Source organism: Rhinolophus hipposideros (genome assembly GCF_964194185.1).
Source record: "Rhinolophus hipposideros genome assembly, chromosome: 16".
Classification (NCBI taxonomy): Eukaryota; Metazoa; Chordata; class Mammalia; order Chiroptera; family Rhinolophidae; genus Rhinolophus; species Rhinolophus hipposideros.
Genome location: NC_138062.1, coordinates 60,636,078 through 60,652,741, shown reverse-complemented (window position 1 = coordinate 60,652,741; position 16,664 = coordinate 60,636,078). Strand labels below are relative to the sequence as shown.

Genomic DNA, 16,664 nt, shown 5'->3' with positions numbered 1-16,664 from the left:
TGGGTGTTCTGGCTTTTGGGTTCTGTCCTCTTACTTAACTACAGACGCCTGTCCCAGGGCTGGCCCAATGGCTCCACAGAGGATATGGGAACCTGCCCACAGGTGGTGGCCTGGGCAGGGCCAGGAGGCCCAGGAGTGGCCCAGGGCACCTGGGAGGGTCTTAAGACAGACTTTGTGGGTACCCCTGGGGTGAGGGCTCAGCCCCAGGCTGGCTGGCTGGCTCTCAGGGCAGCAGAGGCCTGGCAGCTGGACCCCAGCACAGTTAAGTGGGGACACGTGTCCAGGATGCCAGCATGCCTGGCCCAACCCAGTCCTGCCTGGCAAAGTGGGCCCTTCCGGAAGCCCATCTGCTCTTGGACGAGAACCCTCCTACTTCATGGGACCTCACCCAAGGGGCAGGGGCTCTTCTGTCACCCCCAGCAGGACTGGACCTGCACAGGGGAGCGGATGGGGCGCATGGGCAGAGGGGACATTGTCTACAAAGGCCAGTGATGGGTCGGCTCATTTGCATGCTGGGGCCACTGAGGAGAGAGCTGCCACTGCCCCAGCCACTGTGCTGATTTGAGCAGACGCTCGTTTTCCTTCTGTTCTTGTCTCTCACTCAAGGTCAGAGCTGGAGCAGGGACAGGAACAAAGGCGTGTGTCCCCCATTTAACATCACTGTGCCTGGAGGAAGGGCCCAGGAGGGGAGGGCTGGGCAGCTCCCAGGCCTGGCCCTGGGCAAGGCCAGGGTGGGGGCACAGGAACAGCTCATGGGAAACCCTGCCCAGCCGGGTCCTCTGTGGGCACCCAAGAGACTCTGTCCCCTCTCAGAGCTGAGGCTGTCCCAGCCTCCAGCCTCAGCAGACAAATCAGTTGGGGTCAAGGGTCATTCTGGCGTAAGCTTCCTCTGGAGTCAAGAGTTCAGTGTCAGGCTCACTCTGGGTACAGGGATCAGACTTGGGGTCAAGGCTCAGTCAGAGTCAGAGGCCATCCAGGGTTGGCTTGTCAGTCCCAGGCTCAGACTCAGCACAGGGTCTCTGATGTGGGTCTGTCCCTATTTGCCCTGGTCTGAACTCTTGGGCTAGACCTGGCTCCTCGCCTGTGCTCAGCACCCCTGGCCGGTCCCTCACCACTCACTGACCCCTGACCGATACCTATCACCTGCCACTCGGCTCACAGGACAAGTCCTCAGGGCTCAGGATCAGCGTCCAGGACCCGTCAGCCTTCAAAGGCCACGGCGCTGTGGAGAATGCTAAAAATATGTGGGGACAATTTTCTCATTACAGAATCAATTGGACCATACCCGCTGCCTGCTCCAGCGGTTTTCAGAAGCCCCAGTTCAGCTAGGCGGAGATCTGGTAGGGGGAGGGGTCGTCAATGGTGAGGACGAGGGCCTAGGTGGCTGGAGCCTCCACTGACCCTGGTCAAATTGGGGCCAGGGCCTGTTCGCCAGCCTGGCCTGCACCTGGGGTTGGAAGGGTCAAGGAGAATTCCCCCAGGGTGTCGGGTTCTTGGTTTGTCATTGAAAATAAATATGTGTCCCTTTCTCTTGCTGATAAATTAAAATTCCCACCCTTGTGTCCAGCCAGGCTCTTGAAATCTCAGCCCCGACCCAATTCATGCAACTGCCAAGGCCAGCAACAGACTGAATCGCCCCTACTACTTCCCTCCCCACCCTCCTGCCTCCTTCCCTCCCTCCTTCCTTCCCACCTACCCAGCCCTAGGGTTGGACAAAGACCCAGGCCTCCCATGGTGACCACCGCCAATCTGGGGCTAGACTTCCCTGGAGAATGGAAATGTTCCAGATCTGCGCCTGTGGCGACTGGGCAGGTGGGGTGTGGCCAGTGCGGTGAGGAGCAGGGTTTCACATTTCACTTACTTTTCGTGTAAGTGACTACTGTTCTTGGCAGTGCAGACCTAGATGCACCTGGACAGCCACACCTGCCTGGGACCAGGATATGGTGGAGGGTGGCGGCACAGACCCACCAAGGAGGATGAGATCGGGTGCTGAGACCCTAGGGAGGATGGGGGTTCAGAGAGGACAGGGCCCAGGAAGCGCAGGAGGGCACAGCTGCCTCACCTGCTGACCAGAAGTGAGCGGGACATAGCCCTGCTGGGTGCTGGGGCCATGTCCGGAGGAGCCCATGTCAGAGCCAGCAGAAGAGCCCCCCATTCCCTGGAAGATGCCTTAAGCACAGCTGCCTGCTGGCCCAAAGCGGGCAGCCACAAGCCACCCCTTTAAAGAGCCTTGGGCATCCATACTCACCAGCTCCCACCTGCCCCATTCCTGATAGAGAAGCCACACAGAGATCAGCCAGGCGCTGGAGACCCCAGCCTGCCCATGGCTGAGGGAACAGGTCTGTTGTGTGTCCAGGAGCATACGAAGGGGGACAGAAGTGGTGCGAGGGGCCTTGAGGGCACTGGGCCATAGGTTGCACACCCTAACCTGGCGTAGGCGGCCAATGACACTGTGTATGTGTGCACGCCCTGCCCACAGTGCATGGAGGAAGGGGCTGGAAGTCACTCATGTAGGCATATCGGCGCACATATAGGCACATGCACACGCAGGCCCTTGAGCCTCTGGGACCAGAGCCTTTCATCTTGCGCTGACAGGCCCCCCTCCTGGCTTTTAGCCGCCGAGAACTTCCTGCTAATAGTGCATTAACCTTGGCGGGGCTGCCAATTACTCGACACTAATGCGGGGGTGCGGTGAGGCTGACGGTACTGACAGGAGCGGGGTACCCCACCCTGCCCAATGGGGGTGAGTGAGCAGGAGGCAGCTGGCTGGGAGCGTGCAGTGTTCCCGGCTCTGGATGGCAGAAGTGGGGTCTCTCCTGACCTCATTATAGTAATTAATGTGCCTTTTGAAGCTCGAGAAACCGCTCAGAGCTGTGGGAGAGGGGCACAGATCACAGGGTGGGTGTGGGGAGGGGGGTGGCACGGTGTCTGTGCACTTGTTAAAAGCATGTCCCAATGGGTCAGACACGGAGAGAGGCAGAGAGCAGAGAGGGACAGACGGAAACAAAGGGAGGCCAAGTGAGAGGCTGTGCAGATGAAGAAAGAAAGAAACAAGGGAGGCACGTGAGAGCTCAGAGGCAGAGAGAGAGAAGGGAGGGGAGCAGATGCTGAGGGAACAGCTGGAGCCCGTGAGGCAGAGGGTGTGACACCTCAGGACCTCCCAAGGACTCTGGCCTCATTTACTCAACGTTCTCTGGAAGATCTGCTGGCCCTTCAGTGCAGGACACTCACACAGAATGAAGGTGGGGTGGGGGGAGGGTGCTGTCAGGGAGGACTTCCTGGAAGCAGCAGCTGGGCACTGGATGGGAAGGGGAAGTATGAGTAGTATTGGGGGTGGGCAGGATAAGATGCCCAAAGCAGCAGACTGGGGACCAACTCAGAGGACTGCAAATAGAGAGAAGAGTGACCAGCTGCCCGTGGCCTAGACCGCCCCTCTGCACCTGGCAGGAGCAGGCAACCGGGCTCAGCCCTGGCAGGAAGGGTCAGTGGGGCTGAGAGGGCCAATGGGTCCCAAGTGGGCAGCGGCTTGGCCCACCCCATGGTGGACACGGTGACAAGATGGGGCTCAGGGAGGCATGAGAAACCCGGCGCCCCCAGCTGTACAACTGTTTGGCAGAGCCCAAGCCCCATGTGAGCCCAGTAGGACAGCGGAGCAGAGGTCAGGCAGTGCAAGGCTGCCACCTGGTGGCAGCTCCCCTAATAACATGGCAGTGGTGGCTCTGGCCAGAGGCCTGGGGGAGACCTCAGGCTGCGGGTAACCACAGGCCAGCCCCTCCGGTTCGACTCTCCAAGATCAGATTTCCAGGTGGCAGGGGTGATAGGGCTGGACCCTGCCCAGACAGAGCAGCCTGAAGGGAAAATCAGGCCCACAGAGGAAACCCATCAAGCCCCGCATGAGGTCAGGTGCCAGAATAGGGTCAGGTTCATCAGTGATTTCACAGGAAGCGGATGGGGGAGGAGCACCAAACGTGATGACGGTGTGAGTGGGATGAGGCAAGGATACCAGAAGGCATGGCCCTTGAGGAACCCAGGCTGAAGGCGGCACAGGAGAGGGAGGGCTTTGATGGATAAACAGAAGTTCTCTCTGGGTCCAGAGACAACGACTGGCAGGCCCCCCCATCTGTCCGTCTGCATCACAGGACTCCTTCTCAGAACCTCTGCACAGCCGAGGGCAAGGCCAAAGAAGCCCAGTGTGGTTGCAGACAGGAGAAGCGGGGCTGGGACCGAGCCCCACTCTGCCGTCCACCCCCGTGAGCCAGGATGCCGGGTCTGGTTCGGTGTGGAGTTGGGTGCCAGCTACAGAGCCATTACGGCCTTTATTGTCCCCAGCCCAGACGGGACCCTCAGCCCATCCACCTGCCAGGCCTCAGCACAAGGCTGCAGTGTCCCCACGGGGGAGAGTCAGCAGTACAAGTCGCAGTCTGGCCAAGGTCCTCAGAATCCTGGGTAGGGCTGCTGGGGCCCCTCTGGTTTGCACCTCGCATCCTGGATGGTCCCGTCCAGGTGGAAGGCCAAGGCTGCTTCAGACGGGCTGGGAAGTTCCCACGTGAGCTCTCAGGTGGGCTGAAGAAATGGCAGGTGTGCGGGCACTGGGAGTGGGCCCTGTCTCTTGTCCTTCCCCCAGGGATGCTGGAAACACCACCTCCCCAACCTGGGTATCTGGAAGATGAGGGACCGGGGTGAGCGTTATGGAGTGAGGGGCCCAACCTGCTCCACTCCCCTGCGCTGTGCCTGAGACTCACCCTCCAAGTGACCTGTCCAGCCGCACCCCCAGGTCCACCAGGGTCCACCTCCCCCAGCCTGCCAGGCCCTGTCCAACTGCGTGCCTCAGGAGAAGGGGTCCCCCAGCCACCAGACGTAGAGACCAGAGGGACTACCACACCATACCAATGCCTCCCCCAGGGACCTTGGAAAGTCAGAGTTGTCCCTAGGTGCCCTGGCCTCTGCGCCTGCACCCTGGGGCTGGTCAGACGTCACTTCTGGCTCAGGCCTTGGCCGACCTCTGTGCCCAGCAGCCCCTGGGTCCTCAGCCCAGGCCTCCTCCCTTCCCGCCATTCCCTTTGCCTGCCTTGCTTTTCCTGAGCCTGGGGCCACAGAGAGGCCACCACACCCACCCGCTCTGCAGCACACCAGTTAATTCTCCACCTCTGATGTTGACCTTGGCATTCAGGGCTGGGCCCAGAGGACTGACTCAAGCACTGCGGCCTGTTCCTGTCTTAAAGAAATGGGAAACTGAGGCTGGGAGGAGGTCCTGCCTTGCTCAAGACCATACAGCCTTTGACCAGGCTGACTCCTTGGATGACCTCAAGAATTGGTGGCCTTCTGACTCTCCAGCTTCCTGACTCTCCAGTCCTGCCCCACCCACCCAGAGCCCCTGGTGGTGGACAGAGGGCTGTGCTACCATCTCAGATTCCTAGTCTCAAAAACCGTCTCCTCGTCGCTGTCCAGAGAGGCCATCTCGGTGGGGTCCTCCGTGTTGGCCAGGAGGCCGTAACTCCTCCGCTGGGGCTTCTTCAACCTGGAAGCAGTCCCAGGCAAAATCAGTGGCTGTCTTGGGTCACCTCCAGAGGCAGGTGACACCCCATCCCGTTTCCCAGCTTTGTCTCTGCTCTCAGGCTCCTCTGCCTTACCCCCACAGCCTTGCAGTGAAGCTTCCTGGTCAACTTGTCACAGTGACTGTTAGCTGCTCTCATATCAATAACGACGCCTCCCTTGGCAGGCCCCTGCTGAGGCCCCTGGGCCAGAACCCCTCCGGGAGGGCGCTGTTATCCCCCTCTATTGATAAGAAGATGGAGTCTCGGAGAGGGGCGAGACTTTGCCAGAGACATGGAACTAAGAGCTATCTCGGGCCAAAGACCCTGCTCCTGACCACCACCAGACCAACAGGGAAAAGAGAGGGGCTTTCTGCGACGGATGGAAGGAAGAGCAAATACTCGGAGGGGACAAGAGCATTGTGCACCCACAGGAGTGTCAGTGGTGGATAGAAGGGGCCCCTTTAAAGCATCTGGACATGGTCAGCTTTGTGTGGCAAAGGCCTTCTGGAAGTCAGCCCCGGACCGGAAGCCAAACAGGGAAGCCAGGGGCCTCCGGAGGGAGCCACGAGGCCTGAACCAGCACTGAGCAGGGCGTCTGGGCAGCGGGGGCGGGAGGGGAGTCCTCAACTCTCCAGGGAAGAGCACTGGTGGAACCGACGAGCTGATCGCTCCCAACCCCTCGGGCTGAAAAAGCGGGAGGAGGGCGCGGCTCCGTCAGGCCCTGCCCAGTGGGCCCTCCCTTCGATGCCACTGTGTGGGCTGGGCTGGGGGGCTTAATCAAAGGGGTGGATGTGGCCAGCGGGGGTCTCAGGCCCACATTGGGTTGGTGGGCGTCACCCGGCAGGGGAAATGCAGACACACAAAGGGGGCCCAACCCGCACCCCGCCGTACGGTGCAGCCTGGGATGATGCGTCTAGGAAACCCATGTCCGCGACCCAGCGTTAAGATGCACCCGGCACCACGTGACCTCCTGTCACCCTCCCACACCCCCGAACCACGTGAGGACGCAGCGAAAGGGACCACGCCCGCTCCAAAAGGCCGGGGCTCTCGCTGTCCAGCACGTGAGGCACGAAGCGCGCGCTGATTGGCCGCATCGGCGGCGTGCGCCTGACGCACCTGAAAGCCCGGATGAGGAAGTAAAGCGCGACCAGCCCACTGAGGCCCGTGAGCACGTAGAAGGAGCGCAGCAGCGGTGAGCCCGGCGAGCCCGGCGGCCCCGGCTGCGTGCCGTTGTGCGGTGCATCCGGCTGGCTCCCGTTCCTCACGGCGTGCGGTAGCGAGAGCGTGGTCTGCGCGGTGGGCGACGACGGGGCTTCGGCCCCCCGAACTCCGCAAAGCAGCGCTAACAGCACCAGCGCCAGCAGCAGTAAGAGCGACGGCGACAGCACTCCCGGCCCCATGGTCCGGCGGAAACGGAGGCTGCGCCCCACCCTCGCGAGCCCGTCACTCACTGGTGTGGGGGCGGGGCCAGCCAATGGCCCGTGAGGGCGGGGCCAGGCGCTTGGAAACACCCCGCTGCCGGCCGCTGACCTCGCTTCACCCCACCCTGGGCACCCCTGGGCACCCCTGGGCGGTTCCCAGTGCCAGCGCGCGCACCTCGGGCTCGAGCCCTGCAGCTGGGCCTGTTTCCCCAGGTCAGGAGTGCGATGGCCTCAGCCAACCTCAGCACCGTCCCGAGGAGCGGGTCAAAGCTGGATGCGAGGCGAGAGGGCTATGGGCTTCGGGACCGGCGCCTAGCCAGTGCCCCAGGGTAGCCTCCCAGGCAGGGGGTACTCAAGCGCAAGGAAGGACCAAAGACCGGGTAAGGGCCAAGGCCCTGTCATGCTCAGTAGTGACTTGGGGTGGGGGGGTGTCTCCCTCTCACCCAGAGCCGTTCTGGTCCCCAGCCATGCCTGCCCTGGGGAAGCCAGAGGACCTAGGTCTCAGCACCTCGTGCTCCCCAAGGGGCCATGCTGCAGGGTGGGCCCTCCCAGAGAGGGCCATCTGTCCTAGCCTGGGAATCTTGTCCTAGCAGGCAAGCCTGGGACATAAGACCAGCAGAAGAGCACCCCAGCCCTCCTGACCACACAAATTGACCCAACTTTGGACACACTGTGGCCATCCTCCCCACCCTACTGGGACTTGAGCGGACAGGCCCAAGGCCCAGGGCCTCTCTGCACCCCAAGACCACAGCAGGACGCAACCAGGTCAAAAAGCAAGTTAGGACCTGCGGGCAACACATACGAAGACACCAGGGACACTGTGCCAATACAATCCCTTTGCCAGGACCCTGGGAGAGACAAGTGCACATCTCAGATGAGAGGACCCTGGGACCACCCCCACCTCTGAGGCTGAATGTGCCCCCACACCCTAAGAGAACCATGAAGTGACTGGTTGGTCTGGTTTGGGTTCTTCCTTTGTCCTGAACCAAGGCCAGAAGAGGCTTTCCTAGGGAACTCCCCTCACCCCCATTCCTTTCCAGGCAGCCTCCACCTGAGGCTCAGACCCACCCTCCTCAGCCGCACCCCAAACCAGACTCAAGATTTCTGGATGGATACACAGCCCTTTATTCAAATCCACCTCCCATGTCCTGTCACACTGTTGGCGGATGAGGACTGGCCGTGTGCAAGGTGCCACACGCCCATTCTCCTGGAGCAATTCGAAGTCCCTCACCCCACGCTCGCCAGTGAAGCACCTGCTGGAAAAATGAGGGAGTGGGGGAGGAGAGCTGGCTCCAGCAGGACACACACACAGAAAGCTGCCCCTCAGTGGGACAGGAAACCAGAGGAAAACCCGCCAGAAGGGCCAAGCACTGCCAGGGCCAAAGGACCTCCCTTCACCCATGTGGAAAAGCACTTACAGGTGACGGGCTGTGAGGACAGGGGGCTGCGCCTCTGGCTCCTGCTCCCAGGTGAAGTCCCTCTTGGGACAGTGACCCCAGGTCATCGCTGCTCTCGGGCCACCCTTCCAAGTTGCGCTGGCTTCCCTTCAACCTGCCAAAGCAAAGGAGCATTACACCCGGGGTCCTGGACGTGCTCGCAGCTGTCCCTCCCCACCTCCCTTGAAACCATCCACAGCTCCTAGAAGGGTCTCAAGCTAGTCATCGGGGCCATCCCGGCAGCAGCCCCGTCAAGGGCCACTGTGCCCAAGGCAGGCCTGCGCCTTTCAGATGGGCCAGGCCACGCTCCATCCCTAAGCAGAGCCAGCTACCCACTTGGGATGGAGCTGCTTAGAGAACGGCGTGGGCTCTGGAAAAAAACTCAGGCAGCAACAGACATCAGAGAGCTACAGTTAGGAGCATGACTTAAGGAGGTCTGGAAAAGACTGTCAATTGATGAACAAAAAACCCAAAAGACAGGATAGGATGTTCAGTGGTCTTCAATCCCGCTTACGGATCGAACCTATTCACGAGGCCCGACTGCCTGGACCGCTTGCCTGGCCACAGACAGGGAAGGGCAAAGGGCCAGGGTCTGACTTTAGTTCTAGCTTGATTTAAAAAAAAAAAAAAAAAAAAAATGGAAAAGCAAAAACCAGTCAAAGGCACATTCCCCGGGTACATAGCTTTACTTTCAAACAAGCTCTCAACAAGAGGGGATGTGGACACGAGCAGAAGGAGTTACCTCGGATTACAGGGCTATCTCCACATATGAGCTAGCCAAGGGGCAGCTTGCGTCTCGGAGGGTTCTGTTGGGCGCACAACACTTCTGTCCTCCGAGGGCTGCAGCTTCCATAGGCTAGCGGAGAACGCTCAGAACTTGTGAAGCAACCGCAGAGCTAGCTAACGAGCGGTCAGTCTGCGGTCGCCCAGGGACACTGCCTGCCGTCCGCTCTGGGACCTCCTTCTACACTAAGGCAGTCAAGTCAGCGTCAGGTGCCCACATGTCCACCGTCCCTGCTGAACTGCCCGCCCTGTCGAGCCCTCTGGCTGCCACTGCCAGAAGCCTCCCAGGGCTGTCCTGCAGTCTGGCCTGCCCACTCCCGTCACCCACCTGCTCACCTAACTGGGACTGGTGGCAGTCGGCTGTTACAAGGGGCCCGCCAGCGTCAGTTTACTCTGCCTTCCTGGTCTAGCTCTCCATGGGCCTCAGGCAGGACTTGCAGACCTGCTTCTCAAGCTGCCCTCTCTGCTGAGGTCTGAGTGCCACGAACTCGCGGCAGGAATGCGTTGTGCAATGAAAGGGAAATTGTCAGAGAAAGGTTCGTTTCAGACGGTCTTTTAATCGGCTTCGTGAAGCCAAAGAAAACTGCGTACAAGAATTCCTTAACCACTTCAAATACAACATTAATGGGATATGCATACGTCTTCCAGTAAAAAAGGACAATATAAATAAACATTTCCAAGAACCTCTCAGGGACGTCTGCAAGGCTACTGTGGGTCATACACAGCACAGATGGGCCACACCAGCCAGGCCCAGGGCAGCTGGGCACCTCTGCCACCGCCCTGGGGCGGGTCCTACCATGCTACACTCAGAAATGGTACATGGAGTTGGAAAAAAGCCACAGCTTGCTCAGCTTCCGACAAAGTGGACTCAGAGTCCAATCTCAAAGAGAACTGAATCGGGGCCCCAACTTCCCAACTTCACGGGGCTGACCCCACTAAAAAGGGAAATAAAAAAAGACAACACAACCAAAAACAAAAATAAAACCCACACAACCCCAATGATTTCTAAAAAACTCATGGTAAAAAAAAGTTAATTCGAAGTGCTTTTCAAACCCTTAAAAACGGACAGCGCTTCCTTAAAAAGAAAAATCTAGTAATGAGGCCATCTGGGGTCAGAAGCAGTCAGGCTGTGTTTGAGAAGATCAGAACTGATAAGACTACAAAAGTGGGTACAAGGAGGTGTGTTCACTACACATTAACGATTCAGCGAAGCTCCCAAAATCTTTAAATATACAGCCATTGGAAGGACGGTCTTGAGCAGGAAGGATTTTACTCGTTGTGTGTAGCTGAGAACAAGAAGCAGGTACAGTGTAAAGGCACTGAAGCACGCGACAAGAGGCAGCATTCCACTCCCGGGTCCAGACCTGGAGGGCTCGGCCCTGCGGCCTCAGGAGGAACCAACCCCCCCCACAGCCGAGCGCGGCAGGCCAGGTGGGCGGCCGCACATGCATGTAAACTGCCTGCTCGGCGGGCCCCTCGTCTCCCTTTCCTTTTTAGTCAGTCTGGCTTAGCTTTGATTTTGCAGTAGAAATGGCTGTTGGCACCAAGACCTGAGATGACAATCTCGTCCCTTATGGGCAAGCACAGTGACAAGGTCTGAGTGTTGTTCACAGAGTGCTTGCTGAGCTCCCACCGCAGGCCCTTGGAGTGTGACTTACCATAACTGTCATAGCTGTCTCTGTAGGACCCGCCCGAGCTCCGGTCACCATAGCCACCACCCTGACTCCGGCTGTAAGAAAGACACACCTCAGTCTATATTCACCCAACCCCCTGACAGCGACCAGACAAAAGTCAGCCAGGCACTGCACAGGACCATGCCCTCACCTGCTGTAGTAGTCTCTGGAGCCTCCATAGCCCCCACTTCTGGATTCGAACCGGCTCCCCCCATAGCCTCGATCCCCTCCTCCTACAGATAGGGACAGGAAGAACCAATGAATAGTAGCTCCTGCCACAGTGCCACACCATGTCCCCAAGGGCCTGTTTCTAAGAGTGGCACTCACCTCTGGAGAACCCACGGCCCCGGCCTCGGCCCCCACGGAAGAAGCCCCGGCCCCCAGCAGAGCCACCTCGGTACCCACGGGATCGGTTGTCAGATGACTTGCCAGCCTGGTCAACTCGGATCTGTCGCCCATCCACAGACTGTGGAGACCAAGAGGTTGGCTAAGGTCAGCTTCTTTGCTTCCCCACTGTCAGGGAAGCGAGGCTCCCGCTCTGCAAGCCTGAACCCTGTGCACCCCCAGAGCAGCTGCCCCTCACCTTACCTTCCCATTCATGGCCATCATGGCGTCCTTAGCATCGTCGATGTTCTCAAAGGTGACAAACCCAAAACCCCGTGACCGCTGGGTCTCCCTGTCTTTCACAACCACCACTGCAAAGGAAAGAGATCTGCAGTTAGCACCCAAACTCCCCATGAGCAGCCGCACTCAGCCGCCAGCCCAGCACCAGCCTCACCTTCAGAAATCTGTCCGTATTTTGAGAAGACCTGCTCCAGCGACTGCTCATTGGTGTCAAAACTCAGCCCTCCAACGAAAAGCTTGCCTTCATCTGATGCCATGATGGCCTGTGGCAAACTGTTGAAATCCTCACTGAGATCCTCCAGGGGCTTCATCGCTCACCCCTCCCTCCTATTTTACTTTATACAAATAACATACGCTCGTTGTGGACACAATGAAAATTGATCTTCCTGTCATTTAATCATCCCAACCCCACACTCACAACTTCTTAATCCAAAGGAACTAATTTCCTTCATCATCCTGGGCCCCTTTTAAGCGCTCAGCTCCGAGGGCGGGGCCACACCCGGGTTCTGCTTCTGCGCCCGGAGCGGCCCCGGCTGTGGACCCCAGCTGATGCCTTCGGGGGGTACTTAGTGCCGGGCACTAAAGGCAGGCATCTACCTCCTTCCTAACCGGCCGGGTGCACCTCGTTCTCCCCGTCGCTAACGGGGGCCTAGCTTCAAACGTGACCAGGGGTGGCAAAGTGCTTGGTCCACTGTAGAGTGCCTGTGGGGGTGGCCGGAGACTGGGCCGCCTCGCTGGGAACTGGGGAGGGATCCCGACAAGCGGAACTCCAGGTGGAGCCGGTGCTGACTTAAGACTGATCCTTTCTAGAATGGGACCACCTCTGCCAAAAGGCTCCGGAAGCACAGGCCTGTAACCGCGCAATTCGGAACCAAACTTGAGGTGTCGGGGGCGGGGGGGTGTGCTGGGGCCAGACCCTCGTGCAACTCCAAAAGGAAACCTGGGAAGCAGGAGCCCCCGTCTGGCCCCGCCCCGTGGCCCCGCCCCAGGCCCGCCCACGCCGCGCGCATGCGCCCTCCGCGATGCCTGCGCCACTCCATCCGGGCACTCGGCACTCCCGCCATTTCGCGGGGCGCAGCCTCGAGCTCGCAGCCGCCATTTTGCGGTAGCGCACCGTTCTCGGCGAGCCTTGGCCATCGAGGGGACGCCCCCTCCAACCGTGGCTTGGCCCGGTCTCCCGCTGCCCCTCGCCGCCAGCGGGTCAGACTCCACCCCGGGCCCACCCCGGCACCACCCCCGCCCAGGGGCGTGCCGCCGCCGCCCCGCCTCGTCCGGCCGGCCACAGGCCGCCCGCCGCCCCGGGCCTATGGAGCCGGTGCCGCCAGGGCCCTCACCACTGAGTCGGGAAGGTCCCTGACGCAGGCGGAAAGACGGCACAGCACAACGACCTGAACCTCCTAACGCTCCAGTGAGGGGGGCAGCGGGCGCCCGGCCTTATGTACCTCGCCACCGGGCTCCGCCCCCCCGAGCCCGCCCCCAACACTGCGCTGGCCAACCCTAGGCTTCAGAGACTGCAAAGCTAGTTCATATTTATGAGGTAGGGGCCGGGCTTCTCTCGGCCACGCCCCCTTCCGCGCGCTGGCGCCGGACGCGGTGATTGGCGGTGATGTGCACGGTCCGCAGTCCCCCGCCCGCGAGCAGGGGCGGGCCGACGCGCGGCTAGGCGGGGCTGACCCACTTTTGCATGCCCGACCCCAGGCCTGCGGCCGGGAACAAAGGGGCCTTCCGCCGCTGTTGCCGGGGACCTGAGCCTCCGGTGTCGCTCGGAACGTGACCTCCAGCAATCGCCGACATATCGGCCTCACCCAGGTTCCCAATGCTACCGAGCCCCAGCTCTCAGACACCCCAACTTCATCTGAACCCTTGCACCAGTCCTAATATACTTGCCCGCATAACACTCCAGCATTCCCAGAACCCCCAAAACAACTGAATACACCACTTCACGCAATCGGCCGCAGAGTCCACCCAAACCCCAACACTGAGACAAGCCCCTTTATGTGGACTCCAATTTTCACCACGACCCCAGTTCCTCCTACTTCCCAGCCTCACCCAGCCCAGTTTACCTACACCCCACACTCACCTGGCCGAACATGTTTGTGCATCGCAGCTCCAGACAGCGGACTGACCCCACCCGGCCTCCCAATTCCACCACTGGCCCCAGCTCTCCAGTCCCCGCGCACCCCTACATTCAGCTCAGCCGCGCTTTCCCCTCCACTAGGCTCTTCAGCACCCCTGCCCCCTGCACACCCAGAACCTACTCAGTACCCATGGGCGAGTCGTTGCCATTCTGCTTCTCCCCCTGTGTCGTTTTCCTGTCTTTTAAAGGCGTTCAAAGACCTCTACTATCAGAACCAGCTTTGTAGGGATTCTAATCCCCAAGGCTATGCCTGGGGAGCCCCAAGGCCATTTTATGGGAGGCCCTCTTGTGGTCAACACTTGTCCCCCGGCCCAGGCCTCTGCTCATGCTGAGTGTGGCCCTGGATCTTTCCATGGGATGGAAGAAGCTAGTGCAGACCCCTGCCTACCAAAGAACCAAGCTCCAGCCCTGCTCTAGAAAGTCTTCATAGGGCAGGCACTCTGCAGAAAAGTCGGGATTGGAAACAGCGCCTCCTCCCCCCACTTTGCCGCACACCCCAGAGAAGTTCCAGCCCCATTCTAGACCTCTCAGGTGGGTCTAGCTGACGCAGCAGGGTCCTGGGTCTGGACGCTGTCCCCGATGACAAGGTCGCTGAGACCTCCTCTCCCAGTCAACAGCTCAAGACTTAGCGCTGCCCCCTCTGCACCTCGCCCCGCCACGCCAAAGCCCCTCCATACAACTCCCAGTCAGCAGCAGCCGCCTGCTGCGTCAGCCACTCACGCAGGTTGGTTATTAAAATGAGCAGAGACATCAGCACTCAGCTCCCCCTTTCGTTGGTAACCCATGGAGGGACCTAAGGCCCGGCTCCCCAGCCCAGGAGCAATTCCTGCCCACCCTTTCTGATATGCTCTCCCAGCTGTCAGGTCGGCAGTTCCTTGCTCCAGCCCAGGCCAGAGGGTCCCTGCAGTCACCGCACCCTAGATCACCCTCTGCCCACCCCGCCCCGCCCCCACCATTCTGTGGTTCCAAGTCACCTTCTCCTGATTTTGTTAAGTGCGTGTTCATTCCGCCAGCACACAGTTATTAAGGGTTTACTGCGATCCCAGTGCTGGGTATGGGTCCCATGTATACCCACGACTGTTCTGGGTCCCCATCACGGTGTAGATATCTCACCAGGTGCGCCTGCACTGGGCATTGCGTGGGAACTGTGTACTTGCGTCACAGGTGTATAACCTGTCTCTGTACCTGTTTCTGTGATTGCCTGCGTCTGCGTGTCCCTGTGACTTGGTGTGTATCCAGAACTGTGTGTCCCCGTGGGGTGCTCTCAGGGGACTGGGCCCATCTTTATCTTTGCTGCAGCCGCTGCATCACGTTCTACGCGCGGACACGAGGGGGCGCTGCGGCCTCGCTGTCATCCTGACCCGGGGCTCTGGGGACCGCCAGGTGATCGATCTAGCGACCCGCCGCGTGTGCCACCCCTGGAGAGGGTCCCAGTCTCGCCCCGTTCCTCCACCGGAGCACCGGAGGGGGTTTTGGCGGGGAAGGAGGGGGCTAAAATAGCCGCGGACGGAGGCGAGGCTGCTATTCGCAGCCAGGACGTGCAGTGCTCGCCGGGGCCGGATTAGGCCGAGAGGACCCCGCCGGCGTATTCCCAAATCGCCGATCGCCAGGGGGGCCGCCGAGGGAGGGGCGCCCGCCTCCGGGATCCCCACAACCTTACCCTAGCCCTCTCTATTACGGCGTCGCCGTGGAGACGGGGGTGTGACCGCCTCGCTCCCGCACCGCTCTCCGCGCAGGGCGGGGCCCGCCGGACGCCGAGTCCTCCCCGGATCCGGGCTAATGACCGGGCTGGAGGCGGTAATAAGGGTCTGGGCCCGAGATGGGCGTGGCGAGGATGAAAGTCGCGTGTGTGTGGGGGGGAGACCCCGGGGCGGGTAATTACCGCCCCCTCCTGGCCTGTCCGGCGGGGGCCGGGACTGTGCACCTGGCGGCTGCCGAGCTGGGGCGCGGAAGCGGGACGGTCCTGGCAGACACCGCAGAGCCCAGAGCAAGGGTGGCAGAAGCAGAAACTGGACGTGTGCACGCGTTGCCCGGTGTGGTGCAGATGTGTGCCCGTGGGCAAGGGAATCGTGGGTACAGAGACAGAAACAAGGATTTTCGGGGAGCGCATGCTTGTGTGGACACTAAAGTGGGGCTGTGTGCGTGTGCATATTAGTATGGAACTCACGTGTGTGCAACCTGGAGTGGAGGTGTGTGCGTGCATCAGCACACGTGGGAACATGGTACCGCATGTGGAAGAACACGGGGGTTTTGTGCGCAGACCCCAAAGCGTGTGCATATGGGGCATGGATGTGCGTGAGTGGGGTGGGGCCAGGACTCAAAGCATGTGTGTCCATGGCTGGTGGCATGACTCATGCCCCTGGGATGGGCACACAAGTTGTCTGTCAGCAGTATTCCTTCTGGGCAGAGGAGAGCTACGGGAGGCCAGAGCCAGGAGAAGGAAGAGTTAAACAGCCACCCCTCTTTCCAGTTCCCACCTGCAGGACGTGGGGGCTTCCAAGGTCCTAGCAGGCTCCAGGGGGCTGCCAACTGTGAACACAGGTGATTCAGCTGTCCTGGCCTGTTTCCCTGCTGTTCCCAGGAGGGGGGTCTCCACGTGGAGGAGGTTGCTCCGGGCAGTGGGGCACCTGGCAGAGCTGCCTGGCTCAAGGTCCAAGAATGTGGAGGCTGACTCTTTTCACCTGCCAGGGTCCCCATCCCAGGAGTGCAAAGGCCAGGCGGTGCATGGGCCATGCTGGTGAGCTGGTGATCCCAGTTCCCACCAACTTTGTGCACATGCAATGGGCTGCAGAGTGGGATCAGCCGGACACAGGGAGAAACAGATGTTGATTACTTGGCCCTACCTGTGCCTGGGCAGGTGGCCTATGGGACCCTCTCAGGTTTGTTCTTTCTATATATATCATAGATCTGAATGGTGTCCCCTTCTACTGAGGGAAACTGAGGCACAGATGGGTTGGCAAATGTAGTGCCGGACAAGCACAAACCAAGATCATGCATTCATACATACCACATGTATCAGGAGGAGCTGGCCCCCACCCATGTCTTGTCCACTCACC

At 60.2% G+C, this 16,664-nt stretch overlaps 2 protein-coding genes across 12 annotated transcripts; both read right to left on the bottom strand.

Annotated features, from left to right (window-relative positions):
• Positions 1–3,951: 3,951 nt before the first annotated feature.
• On the bottom strand, positions 3,952–6,973 carry FAM174C (family with sequence similarity 174 member C; the record flags this gene model as incomplete). Of its 2 annotated transcripts, XM_081075529.1 has the most annotated exons (3): positions 6,651–6,973; positions 5,402–5,518; positions 3,952–4,659 (listed from the first exon to the last, which is right to left on the bottom strand). In XM_081075529.1, coding segments are annotated over exons 1-3 (402 nt in total). In that variant the 5' UTR covers positions 6,935–6,973. The 2 variants fall into 2 exon arrangements, with proteins under 2 accessions (XP_080931655.1, XP_080931654.1); XM_081075528.1 differs by lacking the exon at positions 3,952–4,659 and having other exon boundaries at positions 5,398–5,518; positions 6,651–6,939.
• Positions 6,974–8,056: 1,083 nt separating this feature from the next.
• Positions 8,057–12,958, bottom strand: CIRBP (cold inducible RNA binding protein). 10 transcript variants are annotated; one of them, XM_081075522.1, is made up of 9 exons: positions 12,806–12,943; positions 11,626–11,806; positions 11,436–11,542; positions 11,175–11,313; positions 10,999–11,080; positions 10,833–10,903; positions 9,134–10,460; positions 8,374–8,506; positions 8,057–8,211 (listed from the first exon to the last, which is right to left on the bottom strand). In XM_081075522.1, the coding sequence occupies exons 2-7, from the start codon at positions 11,780–11,782 to the stop codon at positions 10,444–10,446; spliced, it is 573 nt and encodes a 190-aa protein (XP_080931648.1). In that variant the 5' UTR covers positions 11,783–11,806; positions 12,806–12,943; the 3' UTR covers positions 8,057–8,211; positions 8,374–8,506; positions 9,134–10,443. The 10 variants fall into 10 exon arrangements, with proteins under 10 accessions (XP_080931648.1, XP_080931649.1, XP_080931650.1 ...); XM_081075523.1 differs by having other exon boundaries at positions 8,057–8,208; XM_081075524.1 differs by having other exon boundaries at positions 11,626–11,744; positions 12,806–12,940.
• Positions 12,959–16,664: the final 3,706 nt, after the last annotated feature.